Here is a 20,412-nt window from a genome sequence, read left to right on the forward strand (position 1 = left end):
AGAAAAAAACGAGGGCTGATACGGAATCGGCGGGGGCGAAAAATCATCCAGTAAAGTTAAATTGTATCTCTGATTTTAAAGAAATTGCAAACAAAATATTGAACAGTGTTGACCATATCAATAAAAATCATACAGGTGAGCGCTAGTCTATAGACTTTAAAAAAAAAAGCTTACTGTGCCTTTAAGAACCCGGTCAGCAAATTGCATATCCTTGCTTCCATTGCAACACCGCGGGTGTGGTGTGTACTCATACTGCAATAAATGTCCCAAGAACTTCCGCGTTCAAAGATTCGACCCGCACAATTAGCCGAACCATGAGTGCCGCTGAGTGGAAGAAGAAATTTCAGGACGAGTGGTGTCTGCAGGGCTTGCCAGCGCCAGAAAGCCTCGACTGGAAGTCTGTGTATGAAACCAAACCATTTGGGAGAAATCTGCTCAAGAACCATTCTCCTCACGGTACTATTGCAACACAAATTGCACACAAATATACTGTACTGTAAGTCTGTAACTGTCCTGTAACTTCCTTGACTGACTAATAGTGTTTTAAGACTGGGTCGTAGCAGCCTAGAGAGGCGATGAGTACTCTACGAAATTTATTGTGCACTGTATTTCCAAATCTAAAAATGTTAACACAGCACAGCACAAGCCACACAACATTCTAAGAATTTGAGAAGATATTGATATCTTTATTTTTTGTCCTGGGAAAATGTTGTATTCTCAACATCATCGCAATAACTACATCTAAACAGTGTAAAATAAAGTAATAATGTATTAAAGAACACATTTCTGTGTAACTGATTGTTGATTAATCCATCTGTTAGAAAATGGTATTCCTGGATTCCTTACTGTAGTTTGCGCTGAAAAGAAGAGCGTACTAGCGTAGGAATAGGGAAGCTGAGCTCTGTCCACAAATACGGCACCTCAGCGATGGTAAAATAGTCAGCATCATTTTGCGACACTGACATGGAAGCAGAAGTTCAGAACACCAGCGGCCGTAATGAGTGTAAGTGATGGATGGGTGTATATAAATTGTCGGGACTTTTTTTCACTACCTCAGTCTCCAAAACACGTCAAGAAAACTACAAAAGTCTCTAGATTTGTTGCTTGTCACAAATCTAAAATGGGTGGGACAAGTCACTAAATGTAGTATTAAAATCAAAGCTATTACCATTCACTCCTCAGTATTAGAAAGTAATATGCAATATTGGATGTTTATGCTGAAAGTCAACTAATGTGCAAAATGCAAATGTGAGATTAATGTGCATTACTACAGAGGCACACCTTGTAAGACAGGCATGGCTTTGAAATGTTTGCTGTGGACTAAATAAGCAGGTGTGGTGTTTTCACACTTGTCCCTTTGTCCCTTTGTCCTCAACGCATATAGGGTTGAGTAAAGATATCGCCCCACCTGAACCTGTTCCCGTGCGCGGGCCTCCGATTTTTCAACCAGAAGGTAGAAAATGGGACTGATTAGCATATTTGACAAGCGTGTGAGAAGTATTACGTAAATGATCTAAAATGTAATTCACAGGTGACTATAGTGGCTGGACCACAAACACAGAGGTTCTCCCTTTTGATACCAGTGGCATTCCAGAAGGGGTTGTAATCTGTGCTTTGCCCGAGTGCAGGTACTGTACGTCTCATTGTGGAGCAGATGCTAATCGATAATAAGACTGAATCTGTATTCTTATTTAGCATAATTTAATTATATGCCAACCGCTTTTACTTTTTACTTCATAAAACCATTGGATTAAATAGTTCCTCTGAACTCACGTCATAGTCATAATAAATAAAATATTCTCTTTCTTTCTCAGTTGGTTTTCCCTGGAGCAGACTGTAGACCTGAAGGCGGAGGGGCTATGGGAAGAGCTGCTGGACGATTTTCAACCAGAAATATTGATCCAAGACTGGTGGGTAAATAATCACTTCAAGCACTCACAATGGAATATAGGGTAATGTGCAACACGATCATATCCGTTATCAGTCTGGTTGCTAGGCACATGCAAGGGACTGCATGTCATAAAAGTTGCTCCAGATTTCGATTAACATGTATGTTTGTTATGCCGTAATTTATTACTTTTGAGCAGTCCTGGTTTCATACAACCTGCAAATACGGAAAATGTGAGCACAAAACACAACTGTACTACTGTATTGTCCTTCATTGTTTTTCCCGTGATGTTGAGTTAGCAGTTCGCAAACCATTTTAATGGTGCATTATTGGCACCCATTGAGATTGCTTTCCACTGCAAGAAAAGCATTGTGAATTTACAGTTGCTGGATCTTGTGCCACCATTTAGCAGTGGGGTCTGAAGCGCACTCAAATCTCAAATTTTGCTTGTATCTCAAGACAAATCAAGAAAAAAATAATGAAGTGGTCACACGTATCTTGAAAAACTCATAAGTCAGGGACTCATATCTCAAGGCACCAGTTTAATTTTGAGAAAAAACAGGTATATTAGCATTGTACAATACCGTACTGTATATTGTAACAAGATAACTAGTTTGAAATGTATTAATGGATAAAACAAAAGTCTATTACCCTGGACTATAAAGCAGTGTGTCTTGGGCACTTAGATTTTTTTTTTACCTGTTCTATTCTGGTACTATATTACTAAAATGTCACTCATGAAGTGCTGACCTCCACTAAATCTAAGATGATTCCAACCTGTAAAAATGTGGAGCGTTGATTTTCCATATGCTTGTTAGTAAGCAGGCTACTTTAAGATTCATAGATAATGACAAACAGAAGGGTAGTATCATTTTGGAGGATGGATTGTTCCATTCATGCCTGTAGAAAAATTCTGTATCTCCACCTTCATTCACATTAAACTGTGGGATGATGCGTTTCTTTTGTAGATCCTCTAGCCTACTTCATTTTTTCTGACATTTGAGATTTATATAATTCATATGATTTATATGATGTGATTCAACTAATGTGACAGTGATTAGTCTTGTGTGTGACCAATGAAATTAAAGTCAAATTTCCAAAAACTTTGATAATCCACAGTTAACGGATGATTTAATAAGAAGGCATCAAATATTTTTTCACATTGGGCCAAATTTGTTAATTTCAAGATTCACAAATTGAATTTTGTACAATTTTTTTTTACTTGGGTTGTCTTTGTCAGTTATTAAAATTGGCTTGATGAGCCCAAAAATGTAAGTGTGATAAGTATGCAAGCAGCCAAAAAAGAAATCAGGAATGGGTGCTTTTTCACTTTTTCTGGGGTTCCAATCATATGAGGTTGAGCTCCCTTTTGAAGGGTTAATATTTAAAAACACGTTCCCTTGTATTTTAAGGTGTTTTTTGACACATAAATTATAATGTAATTATAATTACAATTATTGCAGTAGTACTGTGAAAAATATCTGAATATCATTCCAACATTGTGAGCCAAACCTTAACATTATTGTTGTCCCAGTGTCTCTCTATTATTGTTCACTATTCAATCAATGTTCCCTTTTAGTCTGTATCCCTGTTTAAAATGAAAATAAAGATTCCTTATTCAAACTTCAACATTAACGTAATGTTATTTATCAGGTATGAGGAAAGTCAACTGCATCAGTCAATCTACCAACTCCATGTGAAGTTATTAGGTGAAGACAAAAGCACGGTGATCTCAGAACACTCCGCCAACCCCGTTGAGGACCTGAGCACTTATTCCCACACATGGAAGGAGGTCGGTTCCTCTTGCCAACCTAATCTGCTGTTCTTTTTTTCACTTCTATACTATCTGATTTTCATTGCATTTCTCTCTGTTGACCTGTAGGTGTCACACGTGTTCTCTGGCTATGGACCGGGAGTGAGGTACATTCACTTCTTGCACACGCTGAAGAACCAATTCCTGAATTCCTTTTTCCCCACAATGTTTACTGGCAGCTCAGTCACTGTCAAACCAATCAAAACAAGCTCATAAACACACCGTTTCTAGAAGGACTGCTGGAATGTAGTCTACTCACACCCTCAGATTGGGGATTGTGAATTCTTCATTTTCAATGCTGATGAATGGATACAGTACTCTGGGACAAGACAATTGCGGTCCTGGTACGCTTCTTGGAATTGAAATGAAAGTGTATACAAAATGAATAAAATGTACTGACTTTAGTTTCAAAACTGTAACACGTTGCTTCAGATTTCTTTTGTATGTCATTGCTTTCAGTCAATATACCCATATTAAAAAAATGGATTGTGTTTCTCTGGTAGTATGTTGTACCACTCGGGTGTACAATGCGTCACAGTCTTTGCTATAACCCTGATTTAAGTGTTTGATTGTATTAACTAAAATGGCACTTATTAGAATACCCGATACCATAAAACCATACATATACTGAACATAAGAAATATCCACCTCTTGCATATCGATACATGTTGTCTACAACATTTATGCATTATTTGCTGTGGAATTCAAGTCAATGCTTGCAATGCAAAACAGCACCGTTAATCTCTACTAAAGATCTTTTTTTTTGGCCTATGTGGCACCATGACTTTACAAAGTTTTGTGAGAAATAAATCATTTCAGAGGTGCCTTAACTTTGGTGCATGTAATAGTTGTTAAAGCTACAAACTGTAAATGTTGCCTTTTTGGCAGGCCACCCTGCATGAGCCATGTTGTAGTGGCCAGAGCTGGGTATTCCACCTCTGTGACGGACCGGTCGTCTATCCGCCTCTGACGGACGCCCAGTTGTAGGCAATAAACGATTGAAGGGAACCTTCAATTAAAATAGACAGACTACGCATAGTTGGAAGCCCATTTTTCCCATCTATGTAATCGTGAGGCTTTCCCCTGGGCCGCTCCCGGGTCGTAAAAGGAGGGGGAGTATGCTAGTGGAGGTTGGATTTCTAACGGAAGCCCGTTTGAAATAATAGGCGGACTGGCCTGTAGGATTACTATTTGGCTTGGCTGGACAAAAAGGTGGTTAGACGGACGGCGGAAGGGTACCCCGGCTGCAGGCAGAAGGCTATAAAAGGACCGGGAATTTTTAGTAAAATGATCATGCAGCTCTGGTAGTGGCTTCCTACATATGGCTGTGAAACTACAACAAAATTGATAAAACACAGTTGCTCAGGTAACAACCGATCATGGCTCAGTTTTAGAAAACAGGTGAGCAGTGATTGGTCGGATGGTGCTTCCACAAACGCAGTATTAATCAGAATGGGCTTTGGCACAACATCAAACAAAAACGTTAGAAACGTGAATGAAATAATGAGGCTCTAATCTCAATTTATTCACACCGGAATTTAGACGCACACGAAGATCTTAAATAGTTTATTCACCAATTAAATTAAAAGCCATTATCGGATCTCACACGACAAAGTGCAGAGGCACAGTGGTTGAGAGTTGACCAAATTTTTATTTTTGAACGGGGCTGTTCATATTTATTTCCCTTCCTTGACATATTCTGTGTAGTGGTCCAAAAAGATGTTTCAGCAGGAAATACTAACGCCTCCACTATACAGCTGACTAGAAATCATACACGATGAACAACTCATGAAGCTTGTTCATCGCTATTTATTTATTTATTTAGTTAGTTAGTTATTTAGTTAGTTGTGGGGCGGGGTGGGGGGCGGGGGGGGGTGCTCCGTGGATTCGAGTTGGGAGGACAAGTGGGAGGAGACTGAGCGCGTCACGTAACCTGCTGCTTGGGCTCCAAGCATCACCAATGTAGAGTTCACGGGGAAGTTTCCTCGGCGACTTTCGCTGTCTGTCGAGCCGAGGATAGAGAAACTCGCCGTGAGCCGGTATACCTCGAGAAGCAATGTCACCTTTATCCGGAGCCGTGCCATAAACTACAAGGTAAGAGACATAACTTTGTCTGATCTGGTGACATGATGTATGGTGGTTAAGCAAGAAACATTTTGGAAAATAACAATAGCTATGCGCACATTGACCAACAGCATCAGATGCCCAAATATTCCTAGTAGTAATTATTTTCCAGGTTTATCAGTGCTTTAATTGTCTCACTGTTAAAATGTTATTTTTGCCAGACCACGACTTTAGGTACAAAAATGCTGCCTTTCAAAGAGTGCATTGTTAAGGGTTGGATATAATGCTATTAAACAATTCATGGTACCAATTTTCTTTAACATTTGCCCTCTTTAGTGCGGGTGAACTGGAGCGTATCCCAGCTGACTGGGCAAGAGGTAGGGTTCACCCTGAAGTAGTCGTCAGTCATTTGCAGGGCATATTAAGACAATCATTCATGTTCAGATTCACATCTGTGGACATTTAGAGCAGGGCAAAGCATAAATGGTTTTTTTTTTTTTCAATGAGTCAAATGGGGGCAGTCAGGCCACATTCAATATGACTGTGAAATTCAAAAGAAAATGACATTTTCATTCAAAACGTCAACTAATATACAAACTAATAAGAGTTATTTATATTTTGATATAAATTAAAATCGTTGAATAAAACAAAAGCTGACATCTCCTAATGAATCCAAAACAAATACAGCATATATTTCTAAATGGAAACACAAGAACGACATATTTATTTCTAAAATAAGCATCTCAGTAACTCCAAAACTAACAAAGATGTTAAAATTCAAGCAGATGTTCATTCATTTATTATTTTTGCATCTGAGAATGCCCTTACCCAAAATGTACGGCACTCAAAGTAAAGAGTAGACACTGCTGCTTTTTGTCATCATAGGTCCTGCTTGCAGCATGATCATTTCAGTACATTTATTTTTTTTATTCTCACATCCGCTTCTGCGATTGCTCTTTATCATCTGTCGAAGACCGAAGCAACTCATTTATTGCACACTTAAGATTCACAAAAAGGGCGTCAAATTTTGATTAAGCCACTGTTTATCTTCCTCGTAACCGTTATGCCCACCAAAAATGTATAGTGTCCAAACTTGCTCGTTCACACACATCAGGAGAGAGAGAGAGAGAGAGAGAGAGAGAGAGAGAGAGAGCGAGAGAGAGAGAGAGAGAGAGGAAAAAGTAAAACTGAATAAAAACTAGAAATGCTCTTGATACTTTGAGTTTATGTTTTAGACGAACGTATCCCTGCTCAGACATACATGCATATCTATCTATAGAACTGATGAATACTTAAAATTGAACATGTCTTATCAGGAGATATATAAGAGACCAGTGCTTATGTCACGAAATAGTCCTTAACAGATCACACATTAATCTTGCAAAGGATCTGCAGAATGATGTCACTCAAGGCTCCATATTGATTGCCTGTGGGGAAAATAAACTCCTTTATTGACCTTTATTCATGCCAATAGAATAAACTTAACAATGAGAAACCAAACGTGGGCAAGAAGAAAAGAAAACAAAAATTTGTAGACCAAACAACCGGCCATGCTTATTAGCCAAAGGGAACAGAGAGACACAGTGAAATGGGGGGTGAGGAGTTTGGGAAAAGAGACCAACTGGGGTTGGGGAAGGATGGTTTGGAGAGAAACAAACAGACTGCATTTACATGCAGCCAATAAACCTTTTGAAACCCAAATGTTGGCAGTATTCATTTTTTAAAAGCCATGTAAACGCGCGCAATAACCCGATATAATAATAATAAGCCCTGATTCGGGTTTTTAAAATTCTGAATATCTTGCCTGTGTTACTCCCTTTCCAACCCGAATATGCGTGCATTTATAATGCAGTAGTGCATGTAATCGGAATATTCCGAACGCACAGGACACACTGCGCATGCTCAACCGCATTGGAATCGTGGGCTTTGCAGACAGGAAGTGCTTGTATGCACGCTGTTTGGCGTGCAACCCACCGGAATACATGTTTAGTGACAAACAAAACATGGCGAAAGCTGGAGTAAGTATGACACCACACTTTTAAAGCGAGGACGAAACAGCTTCATTCGTTCGGTGAGTGGCATGAATATAATGTGTTTTATTGACGGAAAAAAAAAAGAATAAGTAAGCACAAGACCACAAGGTCACGGCACCAATTGAAAGATTATAGGCGAACTCTGAAAGGTTCTGGGGTAACCTTTGCTCGGTTCTTTTTATCTTTAATGCTCACTATGCTGATAGTAACTACCAGAAGAATTCATATCCTCAGTTGAACCATTTAGTAGATGCCAGAAAGATCGAGACACAGCTGTGGAACCTTCTCTGCAAGATTGCAGGAGAAGGTCTATCCCCCTCCCCTAGGATTCCTACTCTTATACTCTTGGACACCTATCCATAAGGGGGCGACTCTGCCTAGCCCATGTGACTATGTGTAACTCTATGGCCTTAACTGAAATCAACTAACAAGTGTGCCAAGGGTGTCCTAATTAAAATGCCGACACAACGGCCAAGCACCAATCAAATGTGAATGGAAAACATTGTATTTTGTAAATATTTACTTTGCAAGTCAATTCGCAGTGTGCGTCCCTACATTTTCGTTTGGCGCCCCTAAAATTTAAAGTTAGTCATTAGTCTGGAGTCCTGGTTTGGAATATGTGAGAAATACAAAGTACGTAGAGAAAATCTCCACACAAAGGCAGGAGCTGAGATTTGAAACCCAAACCTCGCACCTACAAGGCAGATCAACTAACCAAAAGTCCACCATGCTGCCCTGGGTGGACACCCATAGGTCTTAAAATATACAGTACATCACACTGAGGGATTTTTGCTCTGCTCACCTTATTCAGCTACTTGAGAGCAGTATGAAATTAAAGTGCAAATAATAAACATTCTGTATTGTAATACTTTTTTGCCAGTGTCAATCAAAACTGCATGATCCTCTTTACGTCTGAACACACAGTACTGTAATGCTGTCGTATTTGATCTCACATGACTGTGCAGGTTTACCTAATGTTGTGGCTGGTGAGAGTGTACATCATCCATCCTGGTACAACTACATCTCATGTTTGAGACAGTAAGTAGCTCAGCTTTGCAAATCAATTTTATTCTGTTTCTTTTTATGTTTTACAAAATATCCCAACTTCATTGGAATTGGGGTTTGTACACCAATAGAACGATTCCCTGACATTTTCTGCTGATGTGAACTTGAAATTGTTAATAAAGCCTCTTAAAATCCTGAGTCACTTTGCAGATAGCAGGCAATAGAAAATGGAGGATTGCGCTGGCCACAGTCATATGTCCATGTCAACGTGACTGGTTTTCTCTCATCAGAATTGTGTCTGCAGTTTTGCCCATGATGTCTTTCATTAAAGCTTTAAAACTATTTAAAATGGCTAAATATAAAGATTGTCACTACAGAAGAAACAAAAACAGACAGTTTGGCATTTAATGATGGCAAATTGTTTGAATAATTACCAAACATAAAAGGAGACAAAACACGCACAGTGGATTTGAGGCTAAAACCTAAAAAGTCTAGCACTAAAGTTTGCTGCTACTTAGCCTGAAATGCAACCTAGCCCCACCACCACCTCCTCACCCCACCTCCACTGTAGCAGCCCAAGTAAACCAATGCTGCAGCATTGTACACAGGCAATGATACGCGTGCCATTTCAGGTGCCACGGGACAAAGGGCTATACTATACCTCACGTTTCTCTCACATTTCTCCCCCGATCAATCAGTAAAACGGTGTAGGTGTCTCCCCCACTGAAAACGTTTCATCCCCATGATTTAGTAAAGACATTTGAAAGACTGTGCTTGACCATTAATGAGATAGCTTAGTTGTCTCTTATTTATGGATTTTACAATTATTATTTTTTTGTAATTGTTAAAAGTCACTCATATGCAATATTCTATGGTGATCATGTAGTTTAAGTCAAGTTTTTATGTCATTTGCTAATTTTCACAGCTGTATTATGCACCAATACTGTTACAAGTGAGATTGTATGAACTGGTTTCTCTTTGATTAATCAAATGACTGAGAGATGAGTCAGTTAGTATCAAACAATATTTTTTAGGGTCTGACCGATTAATCGGCCGACAATTAAATCGCCAATGGTCCTTCAAACATCGGCCAAAATAATTGGCCGATTGGCAGATGTTTACAGGTTGCTTTTACTTTTATCATGTACGCTAACATTTTACAACAGTTGTTGTAAAAGTAGCACTGGTCTCATTATTTATGCCACACAAATGTGTACCATACCCTTGAATCCTTAAAGAGGAAGTCAACCCCCAAATTTTCTTGACAATAATATGTTCTATGCGCCTCCACTAGTCTAAACACTGCATTCTGATTAATATTGCATTTGTGGAATGTGAGTAAAGCAGCAAAACCCACCCATTGACAAAATGGCGACTCCCTGAGATGGAAAATACAGGTGGATTTTACTACTTAACCCGTATTCCACAATCACAATATCAATCAGAATGCCTTGCTGAAAGACTAATGGGGCTGCATAGAACATATTATTGTAAAGGATTTTTTTGGGTTGACTTCCCTTTTAAATATGTGTAATGAAATTTGTTGATAAGGTCATTTTGTAAACCTGTCGTTCAGAACAAAGAACATCTTAATTTTAACAACCAATGTTCCGGTGAGCACGACTGCCAAGATTAGTCGACTAGTCACGACAATGTCGACGATTTTGATTGAATCAAAGGGATCATCCAGCTGGGACGGTCCATTTTTCAATAGCAAGCTCAGTTTATCTATGTTTTTAATCAGGAAAATGATATTAGCTTGTATTTGAACTTTTATCAATTTGTTTTGGAGAAATCAGTACAAAACGAACAAGTTTAGAACTGCCTCCAAGAAATGAGGAATATTGCCACGCCCCCATCCCCTCCCTCCATGTCTTGTTGGAAGTCACACCGGGGACCGATCACAATTTGTCCATTCAAACTCATTGTAAATATGTCGCTAATATTAACAAAATATCATGCATTAACCGGCCCCAAAATGTATTTGGACATCTCTGCTTACGCCAACCTCAACTTCTGAACACATTACAAAATGATTAGCCTTTCCATGTCTGACTAAAAAGAGAATGAGGAAATGAGCATCTTACGTGCAGTTTCAGTCATGGCTTGTCTGTTTTCTTTACTAAGTCACCAAGATACGCAAACACAATTGGGATGGGAATGGGATGCGACCACACTCGGGTGTAGAGTCAGCCTCCTTGCTGGAGTTTTGTTGCTTACTTAGATGCGTCATAGGCTGTTGCTGCTGAATGTTTAAAGATTTCAGTGACTTAATAGTTTACAAAATCAAGAGATCTTTATTGTTGGTGTATTTTTTATTCTGGTGTAATGTCTTAGAATATTACCCCAATGGTTCGCTTTTATTTATTTTTTCAAAAAAAGTACAGTTTACTTGACATATTTTCAAAATAAAAATATTAAAAAAAAAAAAAAAAAATATATATATATATATATATATATATATATATATATATATATATATATACCGAACCGAAGTTTCCAAAAAATCTAACCGAACTGAAGTGTGATTTAACGTACCATTACACCCCTAATATATATATATATATATATATATATATATATATATATATATATATATATATATATGGCTGCACGGTGGTCGACTGGTTAGTACGTCCGCCTCACAGTTCAGAGGTCGTGGGTTCGATCCCGGCTCCGGCCTCCCTGTGTGGAGTTTGCATGTTCTCCCCGTGCCTGCGTGGGTTTTCTCCGGGTACTCCGGTTTCCTCCCACATTCCAAAAACATGCATGGTAAGTTGATTGGACTCTCTAAATTGCCCCTAGGTGTGATTGTGAGTGCGGATGTTTGTCTCTGTGTGCCCTGCGATTGGCTGGCAACCAGTCCAGGGTGTCCCCCGCCTACTGCCCAAAGACAGCTGGGATAGGCTCCAGCACGCCCCGCGACCCTTGTGAGGATAAGCGGTACAGATAATGGATGGAGATATATATATATATATATATATATATATATATATATATATATATATATATATATATATATATATAAAGCGCTCATATTAAAAAAAAAAACAAAAAAAAACATCACAATATTCTGTTTTTGTACATAATTACAGCATTCGCAAAGAAATAGGCTTGGCCAGTCATGCATCAAATTAAACTGCACTAATAAACTAACCACCAGAGGGTGTTGGAACTGCACAAATGGAAAACAACTTGGGCTTTTAAACAGATTTGCTGCTATTATATCGTGACATGACGACGATGATATATTGTGGCAATTTTCACGATATCATGATATTGCCAATATTGTGACATCCCTAATACCTATTATATACTGTAAGTGCCAATGTTCAGCCCGTCCAAGGGTCCCATTAATCTAATAGTCGACGAGTCTTATATTTTTATATTTTCTTTATCTCCAAATTTGATAATACACATTGATGTATATTGGTCAATCTCAGACATGTTTTATTTTAGGTATTTTTTTTACTGAAAGTCTTCAAGGATTTTCAGCATAAAATCAGCAAATACATGAACTATAACTGTGACATTTATATTAATAGAATATTAACATCAAGCGCAATACATATGAACGTGCAGGACGCTTTAAAAAAATGTATTTTCATGTAATTGTATAGTGCATTTTATGCCAATTTGTGGAATGGCATATACGTAAAAGCATGAATATAGAATGAGGGATTCCTCTGTTTGAGTGAATTTATCTAGTGGTAAACAATACATAAATTACACGTTTATTTATTGGCACGTGCAGGGTAAAATGACGAGTGAACGCAGCTACGTAGTTGTCAGCTCTCTGTGTGACTTCTCTTGTCTACAAACGACACTAGTGATTTATCACCTTGTTAAATGCAACCGCATGGGTTGCATTTATGAACTCAGACACAGCAGCACTCAAAGTAACACAACATGACATCGTTGCCACGAGCACTCAACGGCAACACAACCAACCTTGTACATACATTATATACTAATTTACAGTGCTAAAACATAGATTCCTCCTAATCTTTAAATGTATATTTGTTTCATATAACTACCTTCTACATGAAGAAAATGTTTGGTGTCCAAGTAGAGTGAATTATGTTTACATTTCTTTTTGTATTCATAGATAGTTTCATAGTTTTAGTCCAAGTCTGCATAGTCTATAGTTTTTGGTTCCATTTTAAAATGCACTAAACATTTACAGCTAAAAATTTTAAGCCCTCAGTATCGCCTACAATTTTATAGTAAGTTGCTCCATCATTATAAACATGTCAGGAATGCTGGCACAAGCTTCACAGTTTAATAAAAGATGAATGTACTACCATCTTAATTGTCTTTATTATTAATTTGTACAAACCTTAAAGAATTCAAGCTCTTAAGTTATATAAGAGCAGCTGTTTGATGGTGCGATATGCCGCGATTTACAGTTGTTCTGATTAGTCGACTAATCGAGACTACTGTTGGTGATTAGTCGACTAGCAAAATAATCGTTTGTGGCAGCCGTCATTGCGAAACGTGCTGAAATTAGCATTGCACCAGAGCAGGCAAACATAGTTTTGCTTAAGATTGAATTTCACTTAGTGCATGTGAGCTGGGCTTTCAGAAAAGAGTGTTTAAAAAGTGGACGGAATGAACTATGTCAGTAACAATATAAAGGTAGTCTGTGCTGTGCTGGTGTGTTTTGTTTTCATTGTCTTCACTAATCTATTGCATGTTAAGGTCTGCTGACTGCCTCTGCACCTTTTGTTAATATTTAGTTGTTCTAAACTATTCTGTTGCCTGCGATTCCGATAACCACAGTGAATAATAAAAGGGCACTAGTGCACAAACTGATTGACTTTTATGTTTCTCTAGGTAGGAAATATGTTACCTTAGACTGGGTAATAAGTATTCACAACCGTGAATCTAAAAAATTGTCCACCTAAAGGTAAGTGATTATATATTGGAGTCTGTCTCGAAAGTTTGTCAAATTTTGGGTACACATCATCCTGTATCTAAATATACTATATGTCTGTATGTTGTCTAGAGATGGGCATAATAAATGATTACTCTTTGATTTATCTTTAATAATCCTGTCACTCTGTCACTTCGTGTGTATTTGATGTGAAGAGCATCTCAAAGAAATTGAGGCAAAAAGGAGAGCTATGTACAACCAGCGTTGCTGTTGATTTGGATGTTTTTTTTTTTTTATTACTACCGGCAACATAAAAAAAATAAAATAAAAAAAACTTTACCAATGAAATCATCATTAATTTCCCCCAAGTCAATCAAAAGAATTTAGCCAAATGCTCATGCTGAATGTTTGTTTGATCTTTTTAAACAGCAGTGTGCTCCACCTAAAGTGGAGAGAATTGGTAACTTCTAAGGTGACAGGGTTGCCAATGCCCAGACAGACTATCTCATGTAATAGAAACCTTCGGAGCTGCTGTCTCCTGGCTGTCAGTAGCTTGTCAAAAAGCCCTTTCTGTCCACCTCATGTCCGGCCTCATTAAGCCTCTCTCATTCTATCTGCCTCCTGTCCTCTGGAGTTAGCATGTCTGAGATACACATGAAGACATCTTGAGGGCGAGGAGTCTTTAAAGTTTCCATTAGAGTGGGGGACATTAGCGATGGGTGAAAAAAAATGGATGTTTACTTGGGGTTAACCTGTGAAGGTTGTGGAACTACCTAACCTAATGTTTTATATACATCTGTTATCTACTGGAATGCTAGCAGCTGGAAAAGTCCCATATTCTTATAATATAAGGTCATCATTAACACTCCGCTGGAAACTTATTTATATAGAGTTTACTGTATAACATGAAGTAAGTCTCCACATTTTATTTCAACTGGACGGCCTGCTTTGCTGCTGCTTAGGTTGCTTAAGGTGCTTAATTGCGGCACTGAGGACATACAAATAATGGATGTATTATCCCTTTCTAATGAGAGCTATCATGTTAATTCACTGTTGGGATGTGCATAGGGAAGTAGTCTAAATGGAGCTCAATTAATTCAGCAAAAAAGTACTGTACTGTATATCACTGAACATGATGAATTGTACAGTGCGGCAATGTGGCTGCCATGCTGTAAACTAAGCCTTGTGATTAACCGGGCTTGTATTGCTGTCCAAATTGATAGCAGTTTTGACGTAGTGGACACACAATGCATGGGTTACGTTGCTTTTTCCTTCTTAAAAAACACGGACAGTGGTAATTTATACTCCGAGGGTAATTAATACACCGAGGGACAGACGTAACGCAGCAGACAGAAAGCCAACTCCTAATGTCAATCGAAGGGATTTTCACTCAAGTATGGAGTAAATTTGATCACTTTGACAAGCATACAGTATGACACTTCAGTTCTTCTCAAGTTATTCTAACTGAATTTACATAGACTATGTGTGTGTCATAAAAACATACTGCATATACAGTTTTTTGTGTCATACATTATTATAGTTACACTTTTTTGTGTTTTAAGGATTGTTGTAATAACATGATTGCCAAAAAAAAAAAACAGTGGGTCGTACATATAGTTGCTGTTGTAATCTGATGTGCCCTCCGGGCAGACCACGTTCTCATGTTCAGTCATGTATCCATTGACTAACACAACAAAAGGCTTGTGTGGGAAACTTCAAACTTGCTAAACATTTGCAGTGATTGTGCTTCATGGAAAATTCTGTCATGTGATGGATACAACTAGATAACTCGTTAACAAATATTGGTAAACTATGTGCGTTGTGCTAGGATCACAGCAGGAGGCGAGCCTCCTTGTTAATGTCAGTTTACATGGAGTTAACCTTAGACACCGGTAGTGTAGCCGCTGCAACCTTCTGGGTGTTTGATATTCCCCCCCCCCCCCCCCCCCCCCCATAAAAAAATGTTTTACTTTACTTTCTACTATTTGGAAATCTAAATACTAAATATACCTTCAAAAACCTTTGTGAAACGTTTAGGAAGTGTGATTTTCCTCCCTCAGTCATAAGTACCTCACAACAAAGTAGGGCTGGGCGATTATCGAAAAAAATAGTAATCACGTTTATTTTGATTGAGATTGAAATTATTAAAAATGAAAATGATTTTTCATTGATTTCAAAACATTTATTGTACTACTAACACTCAACTACTCAGAACTATCATCATAGCTTGATACATCCCTGCACGTTGAACACTTTATTCTTTGAACACTCTATACTTTTTGTCAAGTACAATATGACCTTGTAAATATCATGTGAAATTCAAACCTTTTGCATTTTCATTCTGCTTCATCCACACCTTTGATGCCTTGCAACTTTGCACATAATCAAATCTTGAATAAGCATTACCCTTATCTCTTTATCATATATATCTTATGTTATTTTCACAAATCTTGGTATTTACTGGGCTAAACTGGGATCTCAGGGATTGTATTTTGTGCCATGTCATCTGGGAAATGTGTCTTGGTATGAGGAAAACAAGTCCTTGGATCTTTGTATCCTTGAATTTTGAGGAAAGGAAAATTCCTTGAGGCGGCACGGTGCTCGACTGGTTAGCACGTCCGCCTCACAGTTCAGAGGTCGTGGGTTCGATCCCGGCTCCGGCCTCCCTGTGTGGAGTTTGCATGTTCTCCCCGTGCCTGCGTGGGTTTTCTCCGGGTACTCCGGTTTCCTCCCACATTCCAAAAACATGCATGGTGAGTTGATTGGACTCTCTAAATTGCCCCTAGGTGTGATTGTGAGTGTGGATGTTTATCTTTGTGTGCCCTGCGATTGGCTGGCAACCAATTCAGGGTGTCCCCCGCCTACTGCCCGAAGACAGCTGGGATAGGCTCCAGCATGCCCCGCAACCCTTGTGAGGATAAGCGGTATCGATAATGGGTCGATGGATGGAAAATTCCTTGAATCCCTGAAATTCAACTTTAAATAAAACTAAGTAATACACAACCAAAAACAGAGCTGGGCTTTATACTAAAATTCCCCGGTCCGTTTGTAGCATTCCACCTGCAGCTGAGGTACCCTTTCGCCGTCAGTGTTTTTGTTCAGCGGGACTAAATAGTAATCGCCTATAGCCCGGACTGCGTAGCATTTTAAACAGGCTTCCATTTGCGTTTCTGTCGACAAAGTTCGACCAACTTTCACTCGCGCTCACCCCCCCACCCTCGCTGAGCGATAATTGAAAGGAAAGACTCACCATACATGGAAGCCTCACCGCGGCAGGAAAGCCTCAGCACTAAATGCATCTCCTATTAGGACCCAGAAGCATCGGCCGCGGCCACGGGAAACGGAAACCTCGCCGCGGGTATTGAAGCAGTGGTAACGGCGCAAGCCCAATTATCAAATCACAAAAACAACTCACTGCGTGTTGGTTTTATCTTTCAAGAAGGCATTGAAATATAAATAACAAGTTAGTTGAATTTTCCGTCTCTTTCTTTCAGTTTCTGAAGTTCAGGAATTTGACAAAAGTCAAGCTGGGCTGCTTTCCGTAACCTCGCGGGGACTCGCACCAGTGACGGGCACAGTCAGAAGAGCACGCCACCTAAAATGCAGCCCTCACATATATACCATATTGCCCTAACAGAGGAATCTACTCAAAAAATGTCGGTAGACTCGAATCTTCTCCCTCCGTGGCTTATCACTCCAAGTCTCAGGTCATCTTGGCATCTCGAGTCCTTCCCTTGGCTGGTGGCTCGAGAGTCCCAAGGACTCAGCCCCGTGAAAAAACTCGAGGCCACATTCCCTCCACAAGCTTGTGTGTATATGCGTGTACAGATAAAAGTGTGCATAACAATGATAGCCTGTTGGTGTGTGCGTGTGTGGGTGTACATGTGTTTGCGTGTCTGTGATCTTACACAAGACACAAAGAGTTTTCCTTCTCAGCTATCAAAGATATTTAGCTAACTGTGTATGATGACCATAAATGTGTAATGCCATTACCAAAAATGTGTAACACAATTACTATCTGATCCATGTATCACTAACATACTGATTCACATAAAACCATGATTATCCATATGCAACACAATAATCACTTGGATAACATCTTACTAACTTATTGTTTAATATGAAGTCCCCTATATCCTTCAGTACATTGACTCCTATCGCCCGATTAGTGGTTTGGCCCATTCGGTGTGCCTGTCTTGTGTATGTGCAGCTTGGTGGATCACCTTACTCTCTGATTCAACTTCTTCTTTGACAGGTCTATAACATCTAGCCAAAGCCCAGGTTATTTATTAAAGGGCTGGATCTGTTCCCTTACTTTGTCTGTAACCAGAAAGACTGACTTTCTGACAAGATTTGTGTGAAACTTGAAAGGATGTTATTCTTTTGCAGTATATGTGTTTCATATTGTATTTCTAAAATTCAATAATACATCATGTTGTTATGGGGAAAGTATTTATAGAGGAAATGCAATATTCATACTCAACAAAAATATAAATGCAACACTTTTGTTTTTGCTCCCAGTTTTGAATGAGATAAAACCTTTTCCACATACACAATATCATAATTTCTCTCAAATATTGTTCACAACCAGTCTAAATCTATGATAGTGAGCACTTCGTCTTTGCCGAGATAATCGATCCCACTTGTGTGCAGCCTTAAGATAAACCCACCCATTTTCATGTGAGCAACACACGAACGTGCGATTGGTGGTCAAATGCGATTTCTAAGTGCCCGTCCACACTTTAAATCATCCACAAGTAGAGATTTTGCCATTCCTTTTAAATGTACTTTGCACGTGCAGATCTCTTGCATCTACATGCCGTGTAACCCACGCGGCTCTCTCTGCGCTGATTTTAAACGGAATGAGGGGAGCCGGGAGTTGGCTGCGTTCCATCCCACACAATGCACTACAGTGCAAATACTGGTACAACCATTTAAAATGCAGTGAAGAAGGAATTTCACGAACAGTGTAGTATGAACAGACATTGAACAGTTAGACCAAGGAAAACAACATCCTTTGACGACAGGAACATTTTGAGAGAGGCCCTAGAGCAATTGTTCCAATACTAAACAAAGTGTTCTTGCACACAAATATACAAAATATTATAACAAAAAAAGACAAGAAAAATGAAATCCCTAAATTTTTTGTTGTTGTTCAGAAGCAAAAACATGCTGTCTACCAAATGCTTGCTAGCCTGCTTACTGATTAGGTAGCCAGGGTAAATTAAATGTAACTATTCACTTTTCATATGTGTGTGTGTTTATATATATATATATATATATATATATATATATATATATATATATATATATATATATATATATATACACACACACACACACACACACACACACACACACACACACACACACACACACAGTGGTACCTCTACTTACGAACGTCTCTTCATACGAAAATTTCAAGTTACGAAACGCCTCAACAGGAAGATATTGCCTCTTCTTACGAAAGAAATTTCAGGATACGAAAGGTAAAAATACTGTATGGGCTGCTACTCGCAGCTCCAGAGTTTCGACGTTTGAACGCAACATTCTCATAGCTGCTCTGCCATTCGCTATTACTTGGCATCTTCCTGGCATCCCATTGGCTAAGAGGGACCTCTACCGTATGTGTCTATGTGTGTAGATAGATATATATGTGATAGATATGTCTATGCAGCGTCCTCATTCGCCCCTCGGGCCATGAGGTGTTCTGATAGTTTGACGTGAATTACAAACGAGGAAAAGAAAAAAAGGAGAAAATCTTTTTTTGTCCATACAAACAAAGCAAGAGATAATAGAGAAGTATGAAAAAGGGATGTGTTTGGTTGATCTCGCCAAAGAATATGACCGTAATGTATCGACAATCGCCATGTTATTAAATCAGTTCTTTACAAAACGGCAGGCAAAAACCACTTCTGAGAGAGAAAATGAACCAAAGAGGTCCAAAAGTGATGAGGACAGCAATTAAAAGGTAAACGACCATCATTTTTATTTTTACTCTATTCTTTGTTTTTTTTTACATTATGCACAACTCTCATTTATTGTGCAATCATCTAATTGTAACATGTATTTGTTACATGTTTTGGTGCATTTTTATTCTTTGTAAAACATTTATGTCCGAATAATGGGGGACTTGGAACGGATTAGGGCATTTACGTGGCAAACGCGTCTCTACTTACAATATTTCTTCCAGAACCAATTAATTTAGTAAGTAGAGGTACCACTGTGTAGCAATCTTGTATCGCAAACTAGTGCAGCAATTCTCACACTGTATGTTAACTTCCAACAACACATGAGTGTAATGTTTTCGTCATGGGTTCTCAATGATCAAACCTTTACTTTGAGGAGAAGGTACTTTATCACACTTTTGTTTTGCTGTCACTATATCCACATAGAATTCCTCAGTGTCATCTTCATCCACTTTGCTTTGTTTTGGGGTATTCTTTCTGCAGCATCGAGCATAATGGTTACTTTTGTTACAGTTGTTGCATGTTTTGCCATAAGCCGGACACTTTTTAGGAGGATGCTGCGTGCCACAACGACCACAAGTTTTTCTTTCCTATCTTTGTTGAAGGATGACTTTGATTTCTGTTTAATCTCAAAGGCATTATTCTTTTAATTGACTCTGTGTGAGCTCTTGTTCACAGCATCTACCTTGCAACTATCACCAACCAGCTCTTTTGCTTGCACTTTTACAGTCTCAGCCGCTCTGCATATTTTCAATGCTTTTTCC

General features: G+C 38.8%; 2 protein-coding genes across 3 annotated transcripts in view; both read left to right on the top strand.

The window, feature by feature from the left end:
• The first annotated feature begins 209 nt into the window (after window positions 1-209).
• nccrp1 (P1, F-box associated domain containing) lies at window positions 210-4,120 on the top strand. The gene is made up of 6 exons (XM_086012455.1): window positions 210-456; window positions 1,385-1,453; window positions 1,532-1,628; window positions 1,815-1,910; window positions 3,542-3,680; window positions 3,771-4,120. The coding sequence occupies exons 1-6, from the start codon at window positions 315-317 to the stop codon at window positions 3,915-3,917; spliced, it is 690 nt and encodes a 229-aa protein (XP_085868581.1). The 5' UTR covers window positions 210-314; the 3' UTR covers window positions 3,918-4,120.
• Window positions 4,121-5,652: 1,532 nt separating this feature from the next.
• The window catches only part of slc8a2a (solute carrier family 8 member 2a), a 33,782-nt gene continuing 19,022 nt past the window's right edge, over window positions 5,653-20,412 (top strand). For both annotated transcript variants that reach the window (XM_086012452.1, XM_086012454.1), the window contains exons 1-2: window positions 5,653-5,795; window positions 8,764-8,836. The gene's annotated coding sequence lies outside the window, so the exon portion shown is untranslated. The remainder of the gene's footprint in view (window positions 5,796-8,763; window positions 8,837-20,412) is intronic.

Source organism: Filicampus tigris, chromosome 17 (assembly GCF_054856515.1).
Source record: "Filicampus tigris isolate MCC_2025a chromosome 17, RoL_Ftig_1.0, whole genome shotgun sequence".
In the NCBI taxonomy this organism is placed as follows: domain Eukaryota; kingdom Metazoa; phylum Chordata; class Actinopteri; order Syngnathiformes; family Syngnathidae; genus Filicampus; species Filicampus tigris.